The sequence below is a fragment of the Castor canadensis genome, chromosome 9 (assembly GCF_047511655.1).
Source record: "Castor canadensis chromosome 9, mCasCan1.hap1v2, whole genome shotgun sequence".
NCBI classification, from domain to species: Eukaryota; Metazoa; Chordata; class Mammalia; order Rodentia; family Castoridae; genus Castor; species Castor canadensis.
This window is the reverse complement of record NC_133394.1, coordinates 84,176,580-84,202,312: the sequence shown is the minus strand read 5'-3', so window position 1 is coordinate 84,202,312 and position 25,733 is coordinate 84,176,580. Positions and strand designations below refer to the sequence as shown.

General features: G+C 35.7%; 1 protein-coding gene across 9 annotated transcripts in view; it reads right to left on the bottom strand.

Moving 5' to 3' along the window:
* Wdfy3 (WD repeat and FYVE domain containing 3) overlaps nucleotides 1-25,733 on the bottom strand; it is a 268,012-nt gene that overhangs the window by 93,038 nt on the left and 149,241 nt on the right. For 7 of the 9 annotated variants that reach the window (XM_074041845.1, XM_074041849.1, XM_074041846.1 and 4 more), the window contains 12 exons: nucleotides 25,381-25,464; nucleotides 20,884-21,061; nucleotides 20,069-20,283; nucleotides 17,371-17,483; nucleotides 15,895-16,126; nucleotides 14,034-14,134; nucleotides 13,680-13,898; nucleotides 8,608-8,789; nucleotides 5,238-5,469; nucleotides 3,740-3,900; nucleotides 1,889-2,000; nucleotides 3-193 (listed from right to left, as the gene is read on the bottom strand). In XM_074041845.1, the coding sequence (XP_073897946.1) occupies nucleotides 3-193; nucleotides 1,889-2,000; nucleotides 3,740-3,900; nucleotides 5,238-5,469; nucleotides 8,608-8,789; nucleotides 13,680-13,898; nucleotides 14,034-14,134; nucleotides 15,895-16,126; nucleotides 17,371-17,483; nucleotides 20,069-20,283; nucleotides 20,884-21,061; nucleotides 25,381-25,464 (2,020 nt within the window). The remainder of the gene's footprint in view (nucleotides 1-2; nucleotides 194-1,888; nucleotides 2,001-3,739; nucleotides 3,901-5,237; nucleotides 5,470-8,607; nucleotides 8,790-13,679; nucleotides 13,899-14,033; nucleotides 14,135-15,894; nucleotides 16,127-17,370; nucleotides 17,484-20,068; nucleotides 20,284-20,883; nucleotides 21,062-25,380; nucleotides 25,465-25,733) is intronic. The other 2 variants (XM_074041850.1, XM_074041854.1) reach the window with 1 other exon arrangement.

Here is a 25,733-nt window from a genome sequence, read left to right as displayed (position 1 = left end):
ACCTGGTAGCCCTTGATCCTTTCCATTTCTTTGCTGGCTAGTGGGTTACTCTTGACCACACAAACCAGGGCCTTGACCGCTGCATATAACCCTTCCACATCAGAGGCCATGGCCACTAGGCCCAGGATGGCTGCAGCTCCACCAATGTACTGCAAAGTAGTGGCAACAGGCTTAGGGACAAATGTTCTTACTCCTGATTAAAAGATAGTGAAAAATAATTAAAATAAATTCCCTATGGGAACAAGAAGCAAATATATTAATCATAGTGAGTAGTTTATAAATTCTAAAAAAAAGTAAAGGTAAAGTTTGGGAAAAGGCAATAAATGTTAAAATACATATTTAGAGAAAAGTCAAAGGATAAAGGGGAAAGCAGAGAAGAGCTGGGGTTACAGTAAGCATTGATATTTTGAAACATCCTATAGCTCTGGGCAACGTAAAGACTCAGAAGTTCAGAAGGCTTGGGAATGCACTCTAAGGGAAGTGAGAGTGGCTTACTAGGCTCTGGAGGAGGAAGCATTTGGGGGAAAGAAGGTGGAGAAGCCACCCTGGCAAGGACAAAGGACTTCCTACAGATAAAGCCGAGCAAAGCACACAAAGCACACTACTGACCAGTAGTCAGGGCTCTTCTTGGGTTGGTAATCTGAGAATTAGTACGTGAGAGCATAACTTTTTGGAAACACAGTTCTGAAATTGTGTTAATTAAAAAAATCATATTTACACTCCATACATTTTTTTAAAGGCATTGTTTGAATATCATTTGCCTACTGACTGAGATTGAATTTTCAAAATATAAAAGTAGTTGAGCACACATGCCTCTTGGAAGGCTGACATGGGAGGATCACTTGAGCCCAGGATTTCAAGACCATCCTGGGCAGCACAGTGAAACCCTGCCTAAAAATATTTTAAGAAAAGAAAAAAATTATATATACATGTATGTGTTTATACTAATACTCATTTTATATTTCTATGTCCTTTGCAGTATTCACAATATTTTAATATACTGGAGCAGGAGATTTGGAAAACTACCTTTTAAGGTAATCAAGACTAGTATTTTTAGTTCATAGGTAAGAAAACTGAAGCTCACAGAGCTTAAATGTTTATTCTATTGTCACAGAGTGAAAGAGTAGGGAGTAAGACTTAAACATGTAACTGTTCATTGCTTTTCACTATATCACATTGCTGCTGCAGTTTTGAAAAGAACAGAGTGGTGCTCAGTAAGTATTTATTGAATTGAATGAAGGAAAACTACCATGTATTTAAGCATAAAGGAAACTTTTAACACTGAATCTCATCAAAAAAGCAAAAAAAGTTAAGACTTGTACCCATCACTGGGACATATAAACGTCTTTGCTGGTGGGACACAGACCAGCAAAACACTACTTTTTTGTTAATCTAAAAAGGAACCAATTTTTTGTATTGATTTGCATGTTAAAAGTTGGTGTCCTGACTGGATCATTTCTCAAGATCCTAACTTACCAAAATAATCAACTCTTTGTAAGATAGCATATGGAAGGCTCTGTAGGATGTCTACCAGCTCTAAACTTTTATTATAGCTAGAGTCAGTGTTTACACTCAGCTTGTATTTTTAGCATTTAACACAAACCAAACCTTGAAATAATAAATTTTCAATTTTCATGCTTGTTTCTGCATGCCATTTGAAATTGAACGAAAAACTCCACAAAAGTTTGCTGACAGGAGGGAAAAAGCTAATGAGATGTCATGAAAGGTTATGATGTTTAAAGTTGACTAGAATTTGACATTGTTGCATTAGTCTCTAAATTTTGCAAGAGCTATAGATGTGAACTTTAATACTACCCCTCAAGTGAGTAAAATAAATGCAAATTTGAAGGCAAAGAAGTTTTGAAACAAGAAAGACAACTTAACTTACCCAAGTATCCAATCAGAGTAGCCCCAATAGTCCGTGCAGGTCCATTAAGATGTCCTGAGGAATTGTGTATCAGTTTCACAGGGGTGGCATTCTCATGGGAGGAAATGCCTAACTAAAGAACAGAAAAGGAAGACAAAGTAATTATAGAAGCACAGCCTGAGCCATTTTGTTTTAAAAAAGAAATAATCTATTTGACTGATAACATATCTTTTCCTCCCTTATCAGAATATTCAAAATATCATATTCATTTTTTAAAAAATGGGCAAGTCCTTCCAAAGTAGGAAATTTACAGGAAGTAATTTAAATGTAATGATCCACTGAGGTAAGGATGGCAGGAGATCTTGGCCCACAGCTCCAGGGGCCATTCTGACTGAAGCTTTGTTGTGGTTTAAAGGTTGTCATCATTTAATGCTTCGCAATATTTCTGATCAGTGAACATAGTATTGGCTTTATTTCAGATTCAAGTATACTTTACTTGAATTTTATTTCAGATTCAAGTATCACTCATCCAAGAGTTTATAGGTAAAATATGCCTACATAAAGGAAACATCGAATGCACACATAAACAGGATCTCCCACCAGACTGTAAGAAACATAAAAGTGGGAGTTTTCTTTTAGTCCACTGCTATGTCCTGAACAAACAGTAACCAGCACAGAGTAGGTGACCCATGAAAAAGTTGCTAGCAAGCCTTAAAAACAGCAACTGCTAAAAATCAACAGCAGTAGTATTTTTAGTGTTCTAAAGTTCAACTTCTTAATTGCCAAGAGAAATAGAAGAATTAGAACAAATTATGCACTCAGAAAGATATTCTAACTTTTCTAAATTAAGTATCTAAATGTGTTTTGGCTTACACTAGAAGCCAAATAAATCAAATATAAACAATTTATGAGGGAAACAAAATGAAAAAGACTCAAATATGCTAATTAGGTCCAAGAATCTTAAGAGGGAAAATGTAGCAGAAAAAGATATTTGAAAAAATAATTACTAAAAATCCCTTAAATTTCGTGAAGGATGTAAATTTACAACAACACGTTCATGGAATTCCAATCAGGATAAAAGTTTTTCAAAAGGTCTGGGCATATCATATTTTAATGCTGAAGAACAAAGATAAAAGGAAAAAATTGAAGGTAGCCAGAGAAATATAAGTTGAAATACTGTATATACATCAGAAGCTAGTAGACAACACAACAGTGGAACAGAACCACATATATGACATGCTGAAAGGGAACATTTGTCACTGCTCAACACGACACCCAGGAATTTGACCTTCAGGGATGAAGATGGCATTAGTCATCTTAGCTGCTGTATCAAACTGCTACCAAGTAAACAAGTTAAATTTATTATCTTACAGACTGATGATCTGAATCAAAACATGGGTCTCACTGGACAAAAACCCAGGTGTTGGCAGGGTTGTGTTCCTTCTAGAGGACGGCCCATTTTCTTGCCTTTTTCACTTTTCTAGACCACATGAATTTTTTGACTCATGGCCTCTGTCTTCAATTTCTGCCTTGGTCTTCAACTTTCAGAGGCCCTTGTGATTCAACTGCACCCACGGGGATGTCTATGGTAATTTTCCTACTCTAAGGTCACTTGATTAATTACTAACTTTAATTCTACATGTAACTTAGACTGGTCTTTTCTATGTAAAGTAACAGGTTCCAGAAATTAGGACATGAATGTATTTGGGGAATATATTAAAATTCTAGATGAATAAATTTTCAAGCAAAAAAAATCCAAAAAAGGCATTATTTTTGGCAATCACTCATACTTGGTTGGTATCCATAATGAGGTTCTGAAATATCTTCCCAGTGACAATCTGTCATAGCTTACAGGGAAATCATTCTGCTTACCTGCTTAGCAATGGCTTTGCTATCCAACTTGTTATACACTTTCCGGATTCTCGCCACCGTTAGGGAGGACACAGAGAGTGCATAGAGACCAAATGACACCTTTTCTTCTGGAACTAATGATACAGGAGATGGGACAATACCTTCTGATTTTGCATCTTTACCTTCAAAAGAAGAATAATTCTTCTCAAAATTGTCAATAACTCTCCCTAGCCTAACACAAATTTTTTGTTCTTACCATCATTTTAGAGTTTTAATTATTATTTAGTACATGGTAAATCACTTCCCCCAAAGTTCAAAGGAAAAAGGGAATGCAAATGAATGGATACCTATGAGCTTGGTGGTGCTGGGTTCTCTCCCTAACAATATGTGAATACCTCTCCGTACTTCTTGGGACAACAAAATAGAGTAGTGACTAGCATCTGTTTTGGAGCTAGATGACCAAGTTTGAATATTTTTTTTTTTTACCATTTAAAAACAGTGTGTTCTATAAATCTCTGTGCCTCAATTTCCTCCTCCACAAACTGAGAAGGCTAATGACAAAATCTAATAGTGTTTTCTGATGAATAAATACATATGAAGGATTCAGAATAAATATGTCCTCTGGCATATTTAGCACAGAGTAAGAACTCAACCAGTATCAGATCTTATTAGATACTAACCAAATCAATATTATGCATGAAGCAACCAATTAGGCAGTCATAGCTTTATTAACATTTACAGTATATTTGTTCTAACTCTTTTGTGATGGTAGAACCACAAGAAGGAAAAATATGACATCATGAGGAAAGAGCACTACAAAGGAAATGCACCTAAACATCAGTTTCTTTTTCTTTCTTTTTTTATTTTATTATTCATATGTGCATACAAGGCTTGGGTCATTTCTCCCCCCTGCCCCCAACATCAGTTTCTTTAATTCCATATTTCTTTTAGGAAAAAAGTACTTAAAAAATTAGACTATATATGTACAGCAATGAGGAAAAATAATGGTAATTGGTTTAGTTTTGAGAATATATATGTGCTTCCTGGATCCACTCATTCTTCCTTTAACAAGACTAGCTATACTTTATGTGGCTTCAAGTAATAGCTGAAATTGCAGAAAGAGAATGGGGTTGAGGTTCAGACTCTTAGAAGGTATATACCTATATAGATTCAATCTAATAAGAGAACCTGGATAATTACTGACCAGACAATCATGAAAGTACAGCACGATTAGTGAAGGAGAGTGAGCTATCTGTCTGTCTGTCTGTCTGTCTATCTATCTATGGGACTGAAATGAGGGTGTCATATGTTAGTCAAGCCCTCTACCACTAAGCTATATCCTGAGACCAAGCACAGCATTTTAAGTAAGAGAGAGTGGTTAATAATCTCATGCTAAAGAAAATTACAGAAGGCCCTTTTCCTAGCTAAAAATATAAATAACTCCGCCCCTCCACCAATGCATCTATGTTGCAGGAATTAAGTCTCATACAACTTCAAGAACTAAAAATGAGTTACTCACACGGCATGCATACGGCCTGAAAGCTTCCAACATAATTTGGTCCGAGTTCATAAATGGTAGTAACACTAGAAGGAGGTAAAACTTCTTCTAGAAAATGGGTGGGTCCTAAGCGCCAAACCAATGAAGCAATCTGGCGTTGTGCAGGTGGAGTACCAACGTAGGCATAGACTGTGCTCACCACTGGGGGGTTTGCAGAGCCTGAACCCCCTGGAGTACTGTGAATATAGTGAAGCTATAAAGAAGACAACAACAAAGGTGTGAAATGTGGAAAACGATTTTTACCATGCAATTAACTACTTTAGCTTACAGATTTTTGTTGTCCCAAAGTCACACAAATTTACAAATGTCCAAAAATAAGTTGAGAAATATAAGGACAAGGCAAGATTCTAGGATCTGTAACTGGGTACTGAATATGGCAACTGAAAATCTGTTATCAAATTTTCTTTCTCTCTTTTTTTACTTTTATTCATATGTGCATACAATGTTCGGGTCATTTCTCCCCGCTTCCCCTCGCCCTCTCCCTTACCCCCTCACTACCCAGCAGAAACTATTCTGTCCTTATCTCTAATTTTGTTGAAGAGAGAGTATAAGCAATAATAGGAAGGACCAAGGGTTTTTACTAGTTGAGATAAGGATAGCTATACAGGGAGTTGACTCGCACTGATTTCCTGTGCATGTGTGTTACCTTCTAGGTTAATTCTTCTTGATCTAACCTTTTCTCTAGTTCCTGGTCCCCTTCTCCTATTGGCCTCAGTTGCTTTAAAGTATCTGTTTTAGTTTCTCTGCATTGAGGGCAACAAATGCTATCTAGATTTTGGGTGTCTTACCTATCCTCATACCTCCCTTGTGTGCTCTCGCTTTATCATGTGATCAAAGTCCAATCCCATTGTTGTGTTTGCCCTTGATCTAATGTCCACATGTGAGGGAGAACATATGATTTTTGGTCTTTTGGGCCAGGTTAACCTCACTCAGAATTATGTTCTCCAGTTTATCAAACTTTCAAGATAAACTACTGCTAGAAATGACAGATATTAAATATAGGGAGGTTGTCATTGTCTGGTTGATCTGCCCATTGAATCTGAAATTTTAGGGTTGGTATAAAAAAGAGAACTTTCTAATTATTGAATTCAAGTAGTCCTGAAATTAGATAACTTACCTTCAATGTAAGTCTATCAGTTTAATTTATGAAAAGAGTCTTGTAGAGATAAATCATTATAAAAATATTAGAAGATACTTAAAAAATGAAGTTTTCTCTATATATTGAAATTTATATGCACATATTTTAATGTCAATGTAAAATAATAACCATTGCTGACTGACATTCTCAGATTTATACCTCTGTTTACTGACAGGTGCCCAAATTATCAATCAATACATTGATAATAAATATACGCTCAGGTAAGTATGAGATAAGAAAATAAATCTGCTTCTTGTATGGGCAGCTGCCATCTATTAATGGAACAAGGGACATTCCCATTGACGTTTTGTCATAAAATCATCCTAGCTTCAAGTCACATCTAATATGCTACATATTAATTATATAATTAACATTAAACATTAATAAATCATATTAATTATACATTCTCTGTATCAATGTGGTTAGCAGTATGATATGTGAATCCTATCCCATGACTTCTTACAGGGATAGTGATGAAGCTGTAAGTATATAAAAAAATAAATCTCCTACCAGTCAATTCTAGAAGCTGAAGACATTTTTCTTTTCTTTTTTTTTTCATTTTTCTTTTATTATTCATATGTGCATACAAGGCTTCGTTCATTTCTCCCCCCTTCCCCCCCTTACCACCCACTCCGCCCCCTCCCTCTGCCCCCCTCCCACCCCGCCACCAATACCCAGCAGAAACTATTTTGCCCTTATTTCTAATTTTGTTGTAGAGAGAGTATAAGCAATAATAGGAAGGAACAAGGGTTTTTGCTGGTTGAGATAAGAATAGCTATACAGGGCATTGACTCACATTGATTTCCTGTGCGTGGGTGTTACCTTCTAGGTTAATTCTTTTTGATCTAACCTTTTCTCTAGTACCTGTTCCCCTTTTCCTTTTGCCTCAATTGCTTTAAGGTAACTGCTTTAGTTTCTCTGCGTTAAGGGCAACAAATGCTAGCTAGTTTTTTAGGTGTCTTACCTATCCTCACCCCTCCCTGTGTGCTCTCGCTTTTATCATGTGCTCATAGTCCAATCCCCTTGTTGTGTTTGCCCTTGATCTAATGTCCACATATGAGGGAGAACATATTTTCTATGATGCTAACAACAAGAAGTAATCTAATAGAGTCTCTACAAACTCATTTTAAATGTAATCATGTATACAAAGAAGTTAGCATACCATGGGGTATGTTTTAGGGGTTTATCATATTGAAACACCACGTCACAATAAAACATTATTTGTTACTAAGGAAGAAAATTATTCAAGGAAGCTGCTATTTTCACAAAAGGACAAACTTTACTTTTATTCTTTTCAGTGATATCACTCACTCTAAGATAAATACTATCTTTTGGAAGTTGCAGAATTTTAAGAACTTGCTAGCTGAGTTCTGTAGAAGAGAACTCCAGTCTGAGTATCCTCTATTTAAAACACTTGGGATCACAAGAATTTCAGAATTAGGGTTTTTCAGATTTTATAATACTTGCATAGACTTTACAGGTTGAACATCTCTAATCAGACAATCTGAAATTCAAAGATTCAATTGCTTTGAAATCTATAACTCTTGGGCATCATGTTGACACCCAAAAAGTTTTAGATTTTAGAGAATTTGGGAATTTTCAGTTAGGGCTGTTGAATGTGTATCAACATTCGTCCTCATTCAGAAAATGAAATTTCATTTAATTCTTTACTGGTTGCTTCAACTCTCTTCTGAATACTGTACAATAACTATTTAGAGTAATGTCTATGTCCTCATCCATTAAAAAACAATAAACTGAACACCTATAATTATTAACTGCGACTAGTCTAGGTGATCCAGCTCTAAAAAACAATGCAGTCTTCCAGACTAAATTATAATGATTAAAAATGAAGAGACAAGATAATATATTTATAGTTCATTCAGCATCATACATTGTGTGTATTGTGAAAAGGAATTTAGCAATGGGCTCAAGTCCTAATGCAGTCAGTAATTTCCTTAGTACTTATAACTTCTCTTTTTCATTCTACATTAATAAGGTGAATTAGTCAGCCACATGACTCTAAAACATTGGTCAAATGGGTACTAAAGGTCAACCTAAAGTTAAGATAGACATCAAAAATACTCCTACAACACACACACACACACACACACACACACCCACACACACACACACACACACACACCCTGAAGCCATCTTGCAAAGCAGAACTATTTACAAATGCAGAGCACTTACCTTCACAGTGTTAACCAGCTGTCCATCAATGTAGAGGGCTGCAGTGCTGTTCTTCAGCATGCCCTTGCTCATCACCAGAACTAAGTGATGCCACTGCCCCTCGACTATTAGCTCTCCACATCGAAAGCGAGCACAGCACGGGAGAATCTCATAAAAAGAGGATTCTTCACTAAAATCATCAACTAAAATAACGTGGGAAAGATGTAAAAAACTTTTTCCAATATCATACCTACTACAATAATTATACCTATTTAGAACAGAATGTTTTGCCATTATGTTAAAAAAAAGATGGTGTAAATGAAGATTCTATCATAACCTTATTTGTAGCAAAAAGCAAAATCTAGGATATATGTTTACTTGCATCTGCTCAAGATATAGTTATAATCAAATAAATTGACACTAGCTAATGAAGTAAAAAAATAAGATAGGTGATAAGATAAAGTTATAATAAACAATAAAAAGACACTAGCTACCACCAAAAATTAAAAAAAGGTACTATATCAAACTGAAAATCTTTTGCAAATCAAAGGAAGCAATCAACAGAGTGAAAAGACAACTTATGGAATGAGAGGAAATATGTGCAAACCATATATCTGATAAGGGATTAATCTCTAATATATATAAGGGACTCAAACAGTGCAACAGTAAAGAAACTACAAGCTCAGTTAGAACATAGGCTAAGGACTTGAACAGACACTTCTCCAAAGACAAAGGAATATCTTACAGATACTTGAAAAGATGTTCAACACCACCAATAAGGGAAGGCAAAGCACAACCACAAGGAGATATCTCCTCATACCAGTGATGATAATTAGCATAAAAAAATAAATGTTGGTGATGATGGTGAGAAATTAGAACCCTTGCACACTGTTGGTGGAAATGCAAAATAGTGCAGCTGCCAAAGAAAACAGTTTGGAAGAGCCAGTGGTGCTGGCACATGCCTGTGATCCCAGCACTTGGGAGGCTGAGGCAGGAGGATCTTCAGTTGAGGCCAGCCTAGGTTACACAGCAAGACTCTGTCCCCCCCGAATAAAACGTCGATTACAAGAGCAATAAAATCAATAATGGGCCTTGAATGTAAAAGGGGGCACTACGTGTGGGGGAATTAGGAGGAGGGTGAAGAGGATGGAATTGTGTCTATACACACACACACATATGTGTATATATATGCATTATTTATGAAGACAACATAACAACACCTTCCAAACACTTTGAAAATGGGGATGGGAGAATGGTTAAGGGAATATAGCAGGAGGGTAGACTTGTTCAAAGTATACTTTATGCATGTATGGAATAATTGCAATGAAACCCCCTTGTACTGTTAATGTATGTTAATAAAAACAGTTTAATAAATATTAAAAATAATTATTAAAAAATAAAACAAACAAAAAGAATAAAACAAAAACAAATAAAAAGTACACTATGGAGTTTCCTCAACAAATTGAAACTAGAGCTACCATATAACTCAGCAATTCCATATCTGAATACTTTCAGAAGAATTGAAATTACAATCTCAAAGAGATATTATATTACTACTCCTATCAACAGATGAATGGATAAAGAAAATGTGGTAAATACATACATTGAATACTATTTAGCATTAAAAAAGGAAAATCTGTAATATGTGACAATATGGATGAACCTTCTGGGCCTTATGCTAAGTGAAATAAGTCATCCATAGAAAGGTAAATACTGCCCGCTTGCATTTACATGAGGTTTCTAAAATAGTCAAACTCATAGAAGAAAAAGAACATAGTAATAAATAATTGCCAAGGGCTGAAGGGAGGAAGAAATGGGCAGGTACTAATCAACCAGTATACAATGTTAGTCAAGCAAGATGGATAAGCTCCAGTGTTCTATTGTACAATATTTTACTTATAGCCAACAAAAATGTATTGTAACTCTTTGACTTGCATTTGATTACAAAGTGGGATAAAGAGACACAAGAAAACAAATCTTATTCCTGCTATAGGCTATGCTCAGTGATACAAGCTATCTGTTGCTAGTTCAGGTTGTACTGCCTAGAACCCTTACTGTCAATAGCTGGTAGTAAGGAAGTGGTGATACATGGTGCAAGGTATTTGCTAATGCAAGTTCTTGTTTCACCAGACAACTCTGTTCCACATACATGAATATAATCTGAACTCTTAACATTGTACAATCACTTCCTAACTCTAGTATGGCTTCTCTCTGCTACCCAGTATGTTGATAGATCATGATAAGAAATAATGGGCTCATATTAACTTAATTTTAATGTTAATTTGTTTTAATTTTTGCTGGTGGTGGAGTTCAAACCCAGGCCCTTAAATGTGCTAAGTACATGTTGTACCCCTGAGCTCCATCTCCAGCCCTACCTTATCTAAATATTTCCAAAGGGGCAGGGCAGCAGATGTTAAAAACTTATTTCATCGTGTAACTTGAAGCAGACCAACTATTTTTCAATACAAGGACATAAAGGAAATATATCTGAAAGGAAAGTTTAAATTATACGAAGGAGGAACTACAAATGAAATACTAATTTCGACTTTTGGAATCTTAAAATGTCTTATTGATAAGGTAAGTTAAAACAGGAACAGAATTGAATAAAATAAAAAGTAGGATGAAAAGCCTTGAAAGTTATAGACCATTAGATATTAAAAAAAAAAAAGATAAATACATGGGGGCTGGGTGTAGCTCAGTTACTGAGCATATGCAGAGCATCCTGAAGTCCTGGGTTTAACCATTCCCAGCACATACAAGGAAAGACACATAGGTGAAATAAGGAACAATCCTATTTCCCTTTCCTTGTTAATAGACTGTAAATCTTCTCAAGGACTAAATATATTACTTATAAAATTTTTGTGAGTGTTTCACTTTGACTTAGGTTTGAACTAAGACATTTCCAGCACTAAGTTACTAAGCCAATTAAACTCTTAATTTCCAAGGCATTATGAGGGGATGGGTCCTATAAATACTAACATATATGCTACTGCAATTTGTAATCATTGATGGACTAAAGCAGTTCTGCAGGTTATGTTTAGTGAAAGTGATACAGAGCTAGAAAATACTTTCTTAAGTTTACCAATAGTTTCATCTCCAGTTCTAATCCTTAGCTTTCTATTAAATATTATCCACTCTCCAAATTCTCCATTATTATTCACTTTTCTTCTCAGGTCATCTCCACATCTTCTCATTCATATATTTATATATTTAAATTAATGTTTTCATGCCCAATATATACAAGGCACTGTTTCAGGTGGCAGGACTGCAGTGATTTTAGGAAGATGGTAATCTTAGGCTGGTGGAGTGGCTCAAGTGGTAAAGTACCTGCCAAACAAGTGTGGGGCCCTGAGTTCAAACCTCAGTACTACCAAAAAAAAAAAAAAAAAAAAAAGGCATAAAGAGAATAATCTTGTTTGTGGGAGGATTATAGCTCTAGTAGAGTAGATAGACAAATACAAAATAAAGAACTAAAGTCTAGAAAGTCAAGATAATACATAAAGAATATTATAAAAGTGCTATGACAGTGGACACAGGAAAGAAGGGATGAATCAAGGAATATTAAAATGTTATAATATAATAAGACTTAGTGGAAGGAGTGGTACTTTCAAGGTTGAAATAAGATTTCTAGCTGGCTAAATTAACTGGCAGTGGGGGTGTCATCTATGAAGACAGGAAAGTAGGAGGGGCGGGTTATATAAAGAAGAAATGTTAGAAACAGAAATGTATATAGGGAGATAATTCATATGGAGATGTCTAATTTGCAGATGGAAATACGAAGACCAAGCTTGGGACACAGATGAAAAGTTCTATTTTGTTGTTGGACAAAAAGACCTAAAACCAACACAAAGTGTTAATTGTTTTTCTTATAAAGAACAGATTGAGTACAAAGACCAAAGATGAAATGTAAAAGAATACTAATTTTGAGAAGGATGAAGAGAAAGCTATAGAAGGAAACTGTGAAAGGGAAGCCAGAGGAACGGTGAGAGAACACTCTGAGAGATCCAGGATGCAAGGCTGGAGACAGCTTTACTGAGGAGGAAGAGGTCAACAGGACCAAATGCCACTAAAGGGCAAACAAAGTGTGACAATGAGAACTTTGTTTGTTTATTGTTGCAGTGTTATGGATCAAGCCCAGGGCTTTGCTCCGGCCACTGAGCTATGTATCTCCACCCCTCAGGTGAGAATTTTAAAGTACTAAGTACTTTGAGACTTAGCTCTGAGCTAGGTATCAGGAAGAATACTAAAATAATAAACCTTACAATCTAACTGAAAAGCTAACATTCATATTCAATTACTGTTTATTGAATACTAACCACATGCCAACCAATGTGTTATTATTTTACTTTTTAGTTTTTCTCACTTAGGAAGATCTCCTGAATGCCTTGACTAAAATTATATTGTAAAACAACATAAGGTAATGGCAGGTTAGAGGGCATTAGGATTATGAAATTGTATGTATTAAGTTGATGAAAAGTATTAAAGTAATTAAAATGCTACTGTGTTTAACACAGTGTAGCATATATGGTAAGCAGGTACTCAGTGATATTACTTACTTAAGCAGAATTCATAGTCAATGATAATCTTTACCAAATATGTCAAAAAAGCAAGCTGCTTTCCTAGCAAAAGCCTGATTCATGGCAAGAGGAAATGGGTCCTCATTGGAGGTTTTCTCTGCATTGTTTTGTTTTGTTTTGTTTTTGTGGGACTGCAGTTTGAACTCTGGCATTTGTGCTTCCAAAGTAGGTGCTCTACTGTTTGAGCCACATCTCTATCCAATCTGCTATGGTTATTTTGGAGATGGGGTCTCCCCAATTATTTGTGTAGGCTGTCCTCGAACCACAATCCTCCTAATTTCAGCTTCCCAAGTAGCTAGGATTATAGGCGTGACCGACCAGCCCATGGGCTCTCCACTATTTTTTAAGACTCTTTTGAAAATACCTTAAAGTTTATTGGTAAACAATATTCAAGACTTTATATAACCTACTCTGTTATACCAATTTAGGTTGGAAAAGATTATCATTTGGACCTTCACTGAATAATAAAATGACATCTTAATCAAAAGAAGGAAACAGAAAAAGATAAATACTAACCATAATTTTGGAGAAGTTCCTCTTTAGTAGAAACAATCAAAGCTCGGTCTTTTGCCGACAGAACTACGGCAAGGCACACGTAATGCTGTTCAGATGAATTTGCTCGGCGTACAACAGTAAGGAGTCGGACTGGATGGCTACCTGGAGGAGAACTAAAGTGTTCAATGCAAAACCAGCTAGAGTAGCTTAAGCCAGATGGAGGCGGGAAGAATCTTTCACCTAAAGAAAAAGGGAACAGTAGTGATGAAAGAGTTTATGTTAGCTCACACTTACACAGAAAAGAGGTAAATAAAAGCACCCGAACTCTAAATAAAAGTATCTGCTACAAAAAGAAAAGCAGAAGGAAATATTTACCAGAACCAATGCCACTGACCACAGCCCCATCGGTAAGACCTGTCGTGACGGCATTATTGCTAGGGGCGTTATGAGGGGCCAAACTGGGCAGAAACAGGCAGCTGAAAAAGACGACAAGTATTAGAGAGCAACCGCTTCTTCTCAGCAGTAAGGACACCTCGCAGGGAAAAGTTGTCAATATAAAATGGTATCTAGAGGTAAAAGTCATGGAATGCATCGAGATGATAAGCAAAGCCCTTTTGTCTTTTAATTATGTGAGTACCAAATGATATTCTTTAAAACTCAGTAACAGTACCATTTCAACTTTAAATTTTTAAAATATTAAGGTATAATTTGCACAAGCAAAATGAATAAACATGTAACTCCAATCAAAACATTAGAACAGTGCTGGGTGTGGTGGTTCACGCCTGTAATTCCAGCTAATTGGAGGACAGAAGTAGGATGATTATGACTGGAGGCTGACCTAGGCAAAGTGAGTGAGATGCTATCTCAAAAACAAGCTGGGCATGCTGGCGGGAGTCAGAGGCATGAGAATTACAGTTCAAAGTCAGTTTGGACAAGTTAGCCTAAGATCCTGGCTGAAAAACTAACTAAATAACAAAAGGACTGGGGGAGTGTCTGAGGAGGCACAGTGCTGAAGTGCATGGTCCTGAGTTCAATCTCTCCTACGCAAATACATAAACGTCAGAACCACTTCAGCACCACAGAACTATCACCCTTACGCCCCTCTCTACCAGCCCTCTCCTCTTACTACTAATCTAATTCTTTATGACTGTTCCCAAACATCCCTTATTTGATGATGACTCACAACAATCTTCTTAAAAATGCAGCTAGGAGTTAGAACAACATAGGAATCCTATGACTAGTACACACATAAATAATCTGTCAGCATTCTAATAGCTAATAGATCTAGCTATTCGTGAAAATAGAGTAATAGTAATGAATTTGTGCTGAATCCTATCTACCTGAAAACAAAGATGGTAACAAAACCATATGAACTTTATACTGTAGCTATTTTTTTAGCACTATTAGCATTTGTGCCTGTCTATCTTGAGGTTGGTGTACATCACAAAATTGTAGGTTTCCAACAGATTCTTCATTGCTGCTTCTGCTGCTGCAGCCTCTTCAACCACTTAAATTCATTTTCTCATCAGCAGTCACTGAATCTTTATAATGTGTTAAGATATTATCCTAAGTAATGTGAGGGACAGAATGATAATAAAATCTCATAGAGCTTTTAATCTAGTTTTAATGTATATATAATGTATATATTTATATTTACTATATCAGGAGTTGGCCAGATTTTAAGTATTTTATGCTCTACAAGTCATTCAGTTCTCTATCAAATTACACAACTCTGATGTATTAGGCACCAAAACAGCCATAGAACAGGAATGAGTAAAGCTGTGTTCCAATAAAACTGCACTCACAAAGCAGTAAGAGTTACATTTTTTTTTTCTTCTTTTTGATTATCTGAGACAGGGTCTCATTATGTAGCCCAGGCTGGCCCAGAACTCATGACACTACTGCCTCAACCTCAAGCTTGATTATAGGTGTGTACCACCATACCTAGGTAAGTTTACAAAAACTTTACTAACGATAGCAGATTTGACCCAAGGGCTTTAGATTACTCACTTCTCTATTATATTGGTTTATTTAATATAGCAAACAATCTAAAAAATTAAATGTAGAAATCTTAAAGTAGCATGCACAAAGAACTGAAATCATTTGAATACATGTGGTATGTATATAGCATACTATATTTTAATCAGATACATTTAAAACCAAAGACCAGTTTGCAAAGGCAAGTGTGAGACATAAAATAATAGAGTAATGCTTAGCTAACTTGCAATTTCCTTACCCAAACCCTTCAAGGGATGTATCAAATTCAACAAAAGCTGGAGTAACTGATGACCCATGAAGTCTGATGTCATGTGGGGTTGTCATGGAGACCAAGCACTTCACCCTGGTCAAGGGCACAGTACTTCCTTCTGCAGATTTCACCAGGCTTTTGCTTATTCGATAATGGTTATCTTCATGTAAGCTAAAAACATTATCAGAACCCAGGCCTTCCACAGAAGTGATCATGCTATCTGTAAGGCACAGAAAATAAGGCACAGAAAATCTCTTGGGAAAAAATATAATGTAGAAATTTAAGATTAATTTATAGACTGGTTTATTTTTAAATACAACACTTTAATTTCAGTGTATAATAATCTTCTTTTCAAATCCCAAGGTTATCCAGTTTTAATGTTTATGTTCCTTTTTAAGTTGAAGTAGCTGTGTTTTCTTTAAAACTTAATACTAAGGTAATGTGCACATTGCAGAAATGTTGGAAACTAAAGTGTAAGTAAAAATATAAACCACGAATAATGACCACTGAAGCCACTGTTACAATATAATTCAATTATAAACCTCTGTGGATGGTTTATAAACCAGGTTATACTGTTATTTCACAAAACTAACTTTTATTGTTTTTCTTTGTGAAGAAAGCAAAATATTCTAGATGTATTACAACAGAAGGAAAACAGGTCTTCTTTCTTATGAAAACGTATCAGAGTTAAACAGCAGCAACTTGCTTCCCACATTTCCTCCCCATTTTTATTTCTTCCCTTAGAACTATTGGAATAAATACGTGACCAAAAAGTTGCTGATTTCAGGATTCCTACATGTATACAAATGATAACAATTTCAAGAACGAAAAGACAAATTATAAACAAACTATTTCATATTCCCAGGAATCCATCACAAATATAATGGGGAAAACATTTCATTCCCTCTAAACATGCACAAAGGAGTGCAGGAGGATGTCAGTGTCCATGTCCACATGAGCAACCCACCTGACACTCCCTTCTAGTTGTAGGATCATCTTTGTTCCAGTGAGTGTCACCCCCACTCCACTTCAGAAGTCACTTGGAATTCACTATTTTCCCTCTTGGGCCTACATTCCTTGGTGTATAACTTTATTTTTGTCAGTATTTCTAATTTCTTGTTCTATAGGTCTTCCTGTAGCAGCTGTCTTGCAAATCCCCAGCCTGGTAATTATCTAAAAAAACCACTCTGGTCCAAGCAGCAAGGGCAAAAAAATTACAGCTCCTCTGAGAAAGGTATTCCTTTTTCCATACCAACGAGTAAGACTGACCCTCACACCTTATAATTTCCCTTGTACCATCAAAGTCACTCCTTCCCCACCTTACTCACAATAACTGACCTGTGTGTGTCTCTGCTTACATAACAAACAGCAAAACCTTTCCTTCTTTTCTTTTATAAACTCATCCCTTGCATGATTTTCATTAATAAAACAAACCACCAATGGAAATGTCAAAAGTCAACTTACTTCTCATCTCTGGTTCATAACTCAATGAACTTGGTTTGTGGACCCTATATTGTTTTAGCAGTTTTTTGTCCCAGGCACCACAATTTAAAGGACTTGCCAAACGCAAAAACTCCCTAAAAAAAAGAGAAAGCAAAATTATTCCTTGATGGAAAAAATTATATAATTCAGAAACCAACACATAAGAAAGTAGGAGTTAAGTAAAAAATAAAAAAGAAAAAATTCATTATAAAACAAGACAGAATGTTTCATATTTTAGTCACAATATACCTATATATCTACTATGTAACTTTCAAAATTCATGTTTTTTAGATGTTCGTAAGTGGTCCAAATCCAGTATATTTAAAACCAAACTCATCACCTCTATCCAAGTCTAGAACTTTTATGTTTTGCATTTCACTGAAGTGTACTTTGATTTCTTTTGGCTTTCCACATCAGAAAATCCTGATGATTCCACTCCCTAAAAATATCTCAAATTTGCCTTTTCTCTATTTCTGCTAATTCCACCCAAACCAACCACACTACTTTTGTATTGGAACCTTAATTTCTTTTTCTGACTCCAGTCTTTTCCCAACTCAATCTATTCATTTAGCATCTTTCAAAATTAACATGTATTCAGGTCATTCTTTTCCCTAAGACTGCAATGTCTGTCTGTTACTACAAGTGACTTAGCATACAGTGAGCACCACACCTGAGGTGATTTCTATGTTAGTTTCTAACCTTACTTCTTTTGATCATGAATTCCATGCAAGGCAGGCTTAATTCTTCTTATTCCCTGATAATCCTGCACTCCTTCCTGACTCTGGACCTCACATTTGACATTCTCATTGCTGAGAATGTTCTATTCCCCGCTTTTTTTTTTTTTTTTTCGTAAAATGTTATTTCCTCCACAAAGCCTCCTCTGAGACACCCTCCCTAAAAGTCTGGGTAAACTGCTCTTATATAAACACTGTAACACTGTTATTACAGAACTTAATATAGAGTATTTTAATTTCCTGCTTATATGACTATATTCATTTCTAGACTACACATTTTGAGACTATGATCCTTCCTTTTTCTGTTTACCAATGTTTCCCCAGTGCCTAGTGCAGGGGTTCCAAATCTGGATAATTTGCATCTTGTAGAGCAGGAAATGATAGCAATGGATAAAGAATATTCCATATCTATAATCTTTACAAAAATAAGCTCCTTCTGCACTTATTCCAAGCACTCAAAAGAGTAAGATCCATGTCCTCTTGGAATGTGACATACGGATAGAACAAATTATACAATTGCACATAATAGGATTATTTCATATCCTTCACTTATGGGATTGTGAAAAAAATGGAATACATCTGTTTTTTCAATTCACACACACAAAAAGGTTTAAAAAAGTGAGGTTCCTTTAGCCAGTTATACACATAGAACATTATATACAAGCAGAATGTAATCTATGGCTTATAAGTAGCAGGGACCTTATACGATTACTTAACTTTTCTTTTGGAGACTTCATTCATTATGAGAACTGAGCATGTCAAAATGGGTGATTTTCATCACAATTTTATCTAATTATGTAGTAATTGTTATTTGGTAAGGTGGCAGAGCACTTGCCTAGCAAGTGCAAGGCCATGAGTTCAAACCCCAGTACCATCACCAAAATAAAAAAGAAAAAGGTTATTACAAAATAATATTTTTCTTGGACAAGGGATGTAGCTCGGTGGTTGGTACAGTGCTTGCTTAGTATTCACAGGGCCCTGTGTTCAATCACCAGCACTTGCAGGAATGAAAAAATAAATTCTTGAATGATTCACAGACTGTTGTACATCTATACCATAGAATATTATTCAGCAATATAAATGAACAAACTATTGATACACATAACAACTTGTATGCCTACCAGGAGAATATGGTAAGTGAAAAATGCCAATCTTAAAAGGTCCCATGGTGCATGATTTCACGTCCCAGAGGTTGAGATGGTGGAAGATAAGGGAGTGGGTATGAAAGAGTAACACTAGGGAGATATTTGTGACATCTTGGATTGTGTGGTGATTACATAAATCTACACATGAGCCAAGCATGGTGGCACATGCCTGTAATCCCAGCACTTGGGAGAATGAGGCAAGAGGAGCCAGAGTTCAAGGCCAGACTGGGCTTGACCCAAGACCATGCTTCGAAAAAAAAAAAAAATCTACCTATGGATCCAATAAGAGAGAATTAAATGCATACATGGATATATCATACTAATATTAATTTCCTGGTTTTGATATTTCACTACACTTATATAACGTGTTGGAGGAAGCCGGTGAGGCAGACAAGGAACCTTTCTGATCTGTATTACTTCTTACTAAAATACATCATTATTTCAAAATAAAATAAGTTTAAAAAGCATTTTTAACAACTTCTTACAAACAAAAAAATCTTAAATATAAAATCAATATAAGCCCTATACTATACGTAAGTTCTATAGTATATGGGATTTTATTTTCTAACAGAAAATTGTATTGCTAGATTAAGTGGAAGAAATGCCAAAAGAAAAGAAATGCTGTTTACTAATAAACAGACTTGTTTCTAAGTGTTTTGTTTCAAGTGTGTTGTGCATTTTGGTTTTGCCCACAGACAACTGAATATATGTACTTTAAAGCAAGAACTCTTGAATCATCAAGACTCTAAAACTGCCATTACTAACTGTGGCCTATCTGAACACGAAAAAGACCTTACTGACCTCAGCACCATGGGTTCCAAGGCCTGAGAGGCCAGGCGTTCAAACATCCGCTGGAGAGGTGGGTGCAGAGCGTGGTCCTCGTCAGCCAGAGCAGCGCTGCACCTCTGTAGCAGTCGCGCGTGAAGGCCGGCTTCACACATGACTTGCTGGTTTCTTTCTGTGTGCACCAGGGATTGTAAAATATTTGCCACAGCAAGTTGAAGGTCCAAAGCATGCTAAAGTCAACAAGGACATACTTAGTGATAGAAATGACAACTCTTTCCACATGAAGCAAAACTTTTAATAGGAAGTCTCTACATGCTTAAATGAAGGTTTACCATTTACATTTGTGATGCTTTAGGCTTTTGAGGTCACACAACACTTTAACAAAAATATCTAGGCAAACTCCAATTCACCCTAAAATTTGAGTACAAGTCAAAACAAATAAATAGCATCAATGTAGTATCTCCAGCCGTTTTCCTTTCTGTATTACTAATTAACAATTTCCACTACTGAGCAATATTTGCAAAGGGAAACAGAATTATTCTAGCATCAGAAGTAACCATCTGCGTTGCATTTATAACAAATTAACTGCATTCTAAAACACAGACACACACACACACACACACACACACACACACACATTATATATATACCACTTATCCTGAAGGTAAGAATTAAAGAGAGAAGTCCTGTTTTTTCCTTTACCTATTTCAGTACGAGTTATATAACAAATTCTGTATCATTTTCCTTCTTCCCCAACCCCTATGCTTATGAAAACCCACTTTCCCTTTTACTCATTACAGAAGGGAAGGAACTGTCATAATCAAGCTTACTTCTGGCTGTGCCACTGACCCTACAGAGGCCAGAAGGTCCAACATGGCCAGCATTGCCCCAGGATGGATGATGACAGCATCGGAACTCTGGAGTGGTGAAGTTGTCACATGAAGTTTTAGGTCAGTAACATTTTTTGCAGGGTAAACAGGGGGAGTTGAAACAGAATGATATGCATGCCTATAAAAAAGAAGGGCTATTTAGAATTTAATTACAAACACAGTGTCTGTTAATCTTCTTCTTCTGTTACTTTTATTCACTGATATGCAAAAGGTCTTGCAATTCAGGGATGGATTATAAAAACACATACAGTAATGTTATTAAAATTACCAACTCTCATTGAGTCACATATAGACAATTTAACTATCAATTCTTGACACTTATGTGTCTTTACCATTTATTACTTGAGCTGTTTTGTTAAAGAATGGCACCTGTTGCAGAGGATGTAAAGAGCAGTGATCCAAAGCTCTAGGAAGGTGACAATTCAGAAAATACCTGACAATAGATCAATTAAATTTATCCTCTCAGTGAGATTGTTTGCTTTTGAAACTGCCTATGTGTTTTCAATCTTTCCTCAGCTGATGGGCAACATAATCAGGAAGAAACAAGAGCAAAGTGGTTGACTCTGTAACTGGGACAACTAAGTCAGTGTTGGCTCAGAATCTTAGCCACCTGAGAGTAAGTTTATCAAATATCACGAAAGTTTTCCTTCAGAACTACATTCACCTTTTGTGTCTATCCCCAACATCACTGAAAATATTCATCACTTTCTTTTTTTGGTGGTACTATGGATTTGAACTCCAGGCTTCTTGCTTGTTAGGCAGGCACTCTACTGCTTGAGCCTCACCTCCACTCCTTTTTGCTATGGTTATTTTGGGGATAGTGTCTTGCTTTTTGCCAATCATCCTATTTTAACTCTTCCTGCTGTTGGTGGGATGACATGCAAGCAACTACATCCAGCTTTTTTTTTCCACTGAGATGGGGCCTTGCAAGCTTTTCTTTTTGCCTGGGCTGGCCTCAAACCACGATCCTCCCGATCTCAGCTTTCAAAGTAGTTAGAATTATAGGTGTGAGCCGCAAGCACCTGGCTTATCACAATTTTTAAAAACGTGGAAAGCATATTTTACACAACAGATTCCTATGAGTTAGAAACTTGAGCCATGTTCTGAACACGTACATTTCTTTTTATCCATGCTCTTCTCTATTTCATACGACATTCATCTACAATTCATGAATTTGCACATTTTGCATCTTGGCACTGCGAAACAGTTGCTCATGGCTGCAGCCTATGGGAGCTCGTTCTTCCAATAGCTGTTCTTAGCATGATCTGCCTGATGCTGAGCTCTGCCACTGAGAGCAGTGTGGTTTCAGCTCTGGCATAAGAGCAGCTTGGGAAACAGACGCTGCGCATCAGTGATTTAGTGCCAAAGCATTGGTGCTGCCATGTTTGCAAAAACAGTACCGTTCTTTCTCATGGAGATTCTAGGAAAGTATTTAGTTTCACTCATAAAAAGCACAAGGCCAATCCTGGTTGATTTAAAGTCAGTACTTCCTCACCCATTCATGTTTTCCCAGCTGTACTTTGCTGGTTTTCATTAAGAAAAATTTAATTTCTAAACTTATTGACAAAGAGATTTCTAAATGCTTATTACTAACAGGTATCCTCCTCCTATTTTGAACCACCCTTTTAAAAAATATTTTTAAAAAGATTCATAATTCTTCTATATTGTAACAGGGATCTCCAACCAGTGAATCCTGAAATTTCTTAAAAGGTATTTTCATTACAAACAAACAGCTACCAAAATTTGAGAAAAAACATAGATTCTAACTATGTATTTTATCTACAAGCCTTCCTTCCAATATTCTTGCTAAATTAACAGATTTAATCGACAGTTGAACATAAATTATGGCCATACTAGGAAGACATCTTTGTATCTTTGGAAAACACACTCCTTACATGTAATTATTATAGTAGTGAACTTTAAAAATCTCATGTAAGAAAACAAAATTCTCATAAAGGAATTACATGGATTTCAAACTATAAAAATACTGTAAACATTGGTAAAACCTAAAATATGATATTTATTAACTAAAATTAGGTGTACTATAACAGGTTTTATACAGCATTAATTCTTAATAGGATTATCACCACAGGTACTACCATTATTTAAATTTATGAGTTATGGTAAGCTTATTAAATAGCTAATTCACAAGTAATACTTATCCATTTGCAAAGAGGACAAAATGACATTTTAATTTTTATGTTGTAGTTAATTTGAAAAATTATAGAAATTGGTATTTACTATTCCAATCTAAATTCTTATATGTACTTCAGACTCCATTTGCTTCTTTTAGGAACAATAGTTAAATATTTGTGTCTGCTTTGCTTTATTATCAAGTGTGTAAGCACATGCAACCCTTTCTCTATGGCAGATCTGCTTTGTACAGTTTTATTTTATATTTTGTTTTCCATTCTTCTAACTAACTCTGAGCATTATTTGGCTATGTAGTATGTTCTGCTACTTCTCCTCAGTAATAAATAATGAACGTGTTTTATTTTTCCAACTTTGAGTTTACCTAATTCTTTTCCCAATTTTAAAAGTAATTACAGAATCTCCAGGATTTTATATGTCTGGCAAATAACACAAGTATAAAACTTCCATAGCATCTGAATGCTCCACAAATAATAAAAACACACTCCCAACACTAGTTTTTCCTTTTGCCAACAAAACCAACATGTATTGCAAAAACAAAACAAAACAAAACAAAAAAACAAACAACCCATGAGCTGATGAACGTTTTGGAGAAGTTCTAGAAATAGTATGACTAAAATTATAATTTTAAAAGGGACTATATTTGAATTTGTGAAGTTAAAAACACTGTATTATTTACTTGGTTACAATTCTTATTACTAAGCAAACTGTATATAACCTGATTAGAATAGAAATCTGGAAATGTCAACGCTGGGGCTGGGGATGTAGCTCAGTGGTAGAGCACTTGCCTAGCATGTTTTTAATTTCTAGCAGTGCTTGAAACAAAAACGAAAATAGCAACACTGATCTTCTTAGCATGAATGAATATCCATTCTTGGGGTAACATCAATTTGTAAGACTGACAGAGAGCGCACAAGGATTAGGACTCACTATATTAGATCTGCTGCTTCAGCAACAGTTTTCCTTAAGTCACTGCAAACGATGAAACATGCTTCTGACTTAAGGCCATAAATAACTGTGCAAAGAAAAAAATGTTGTCTTCCATTGCTCAATAATCATTTAAATAACAGAACTTCTGATGGGCTTTTAGAAGAAATGTGTTCCTTTAATCTGTGAATTTCTATCTGGTGGGTTTGGGTTACACACATAAAGGACTAAATGTTTTGGAACATGGCCATTTTTAGGCCTTGTATCATTTATGGTATGATCACTATATTTTAAAATTGTGATTCATAGTAATTTCAACTATTTTGCAATTGAATTATCTCTCTAAAATTCAGAAGTTCTTTGGGACCATGAGCATTCACAGATCTTCAAATGCAAATCTCTTTTACCTCATTCATTTTAGCAACAGAAACCTAAGCCAACTCAAATTTACCTACTTTATAGTTTTTTTAATTAAGATAAGCACTTTAAAAGAAAACAAAGAGGCTTAGGGGTGTGGCTCAGTGGTGGAACACTTAGCTGGCATGTGCAAAGCCCTGGTTTGATTCCCAACACCATAAAAAGGAAAAGGAAGGAAGGGAGGGAAGGAGAAGGAAAGAAAGAAAGAAATGAAGAAGGAAGGGAGGGAGAGAGAATACTGGGTGCCAACTGCATAGACTGATCACTAAGTGCAGGCTGCAAATGGAATCCTGAATGCATTTTATAACTATACTTCTGTCAATCAACAGCTGTTTTTTTAAATTGATAAACTTTATATTCATCAGCTTACAGATTTACATGGAACAGATGAAACTAAGAACTGGGGTTGGGCTTTTTCTGCACTTTTACTAAGTTTGGCCTTGACAAGTCTTTATTACAGCATCCTATTTCAACTGGTTAAATTTGATTGAGAATATGCACATTTTCTCCTAGTGCTACAAAGTTCACTTTGGAATAACAGTAAAAAAATCAATGAATGATCCTAACAACATTTAAAATAAAAAGAAAAACTGAAAAGCAATATACTAAAAGAGGCATTAAGTCCTATTTCTAGCTTATTTTTAAAAAAGATTTGCTTGCTCTAAAAATAAAGTGTGCAGTTTGGACTAAATAAGAGATGAATGAAAAATTCTGCATGTCTTTCATAGCTTCATAGAACAAACACACTTTATTTTCAAGAAAATTAATATTTTAAAAACCTAACAAATTTTTTTTAGAAAACAAATAGAAAGGCAAAAGAAAAAAAAAAACCAAAAACAAAACCTGACTCAGTTAGAAGGCACAGTCACCACATCAACACAAGAGTAAGCATAGAACAATATCTGCACAAATCAAGATTGACTTCTCTTATAAGATCAGTACCTTTTCCTGGACAAAGCTGGTGTTCCCCAAGGAGAGGGGAGAGAAGACTCACTTGTCAGGCAAGGAGGGATCTGTTCTGCACGACTATAGACAACAAAACAGGGTGTTTGAGAGAGGTTAGGAGGAGAGAACAACAGGTTGGCAGCTGGTTAGTTTCACAAGAAATGCCAGTCAAAGTTTAATAAGGACCATCCTCCATATTCAGCAGGAACAAGGAACGAGACTATAACACATGCACTGAATGAAACAGAAAAGCATGCTTAAGGCAGATGCTTATTCTATTAAAGTTAACACTTAACACGTTTGTTAAACATAGTGCTGTAGAACCTGTTTTTGACGATGCAAATTAAAAA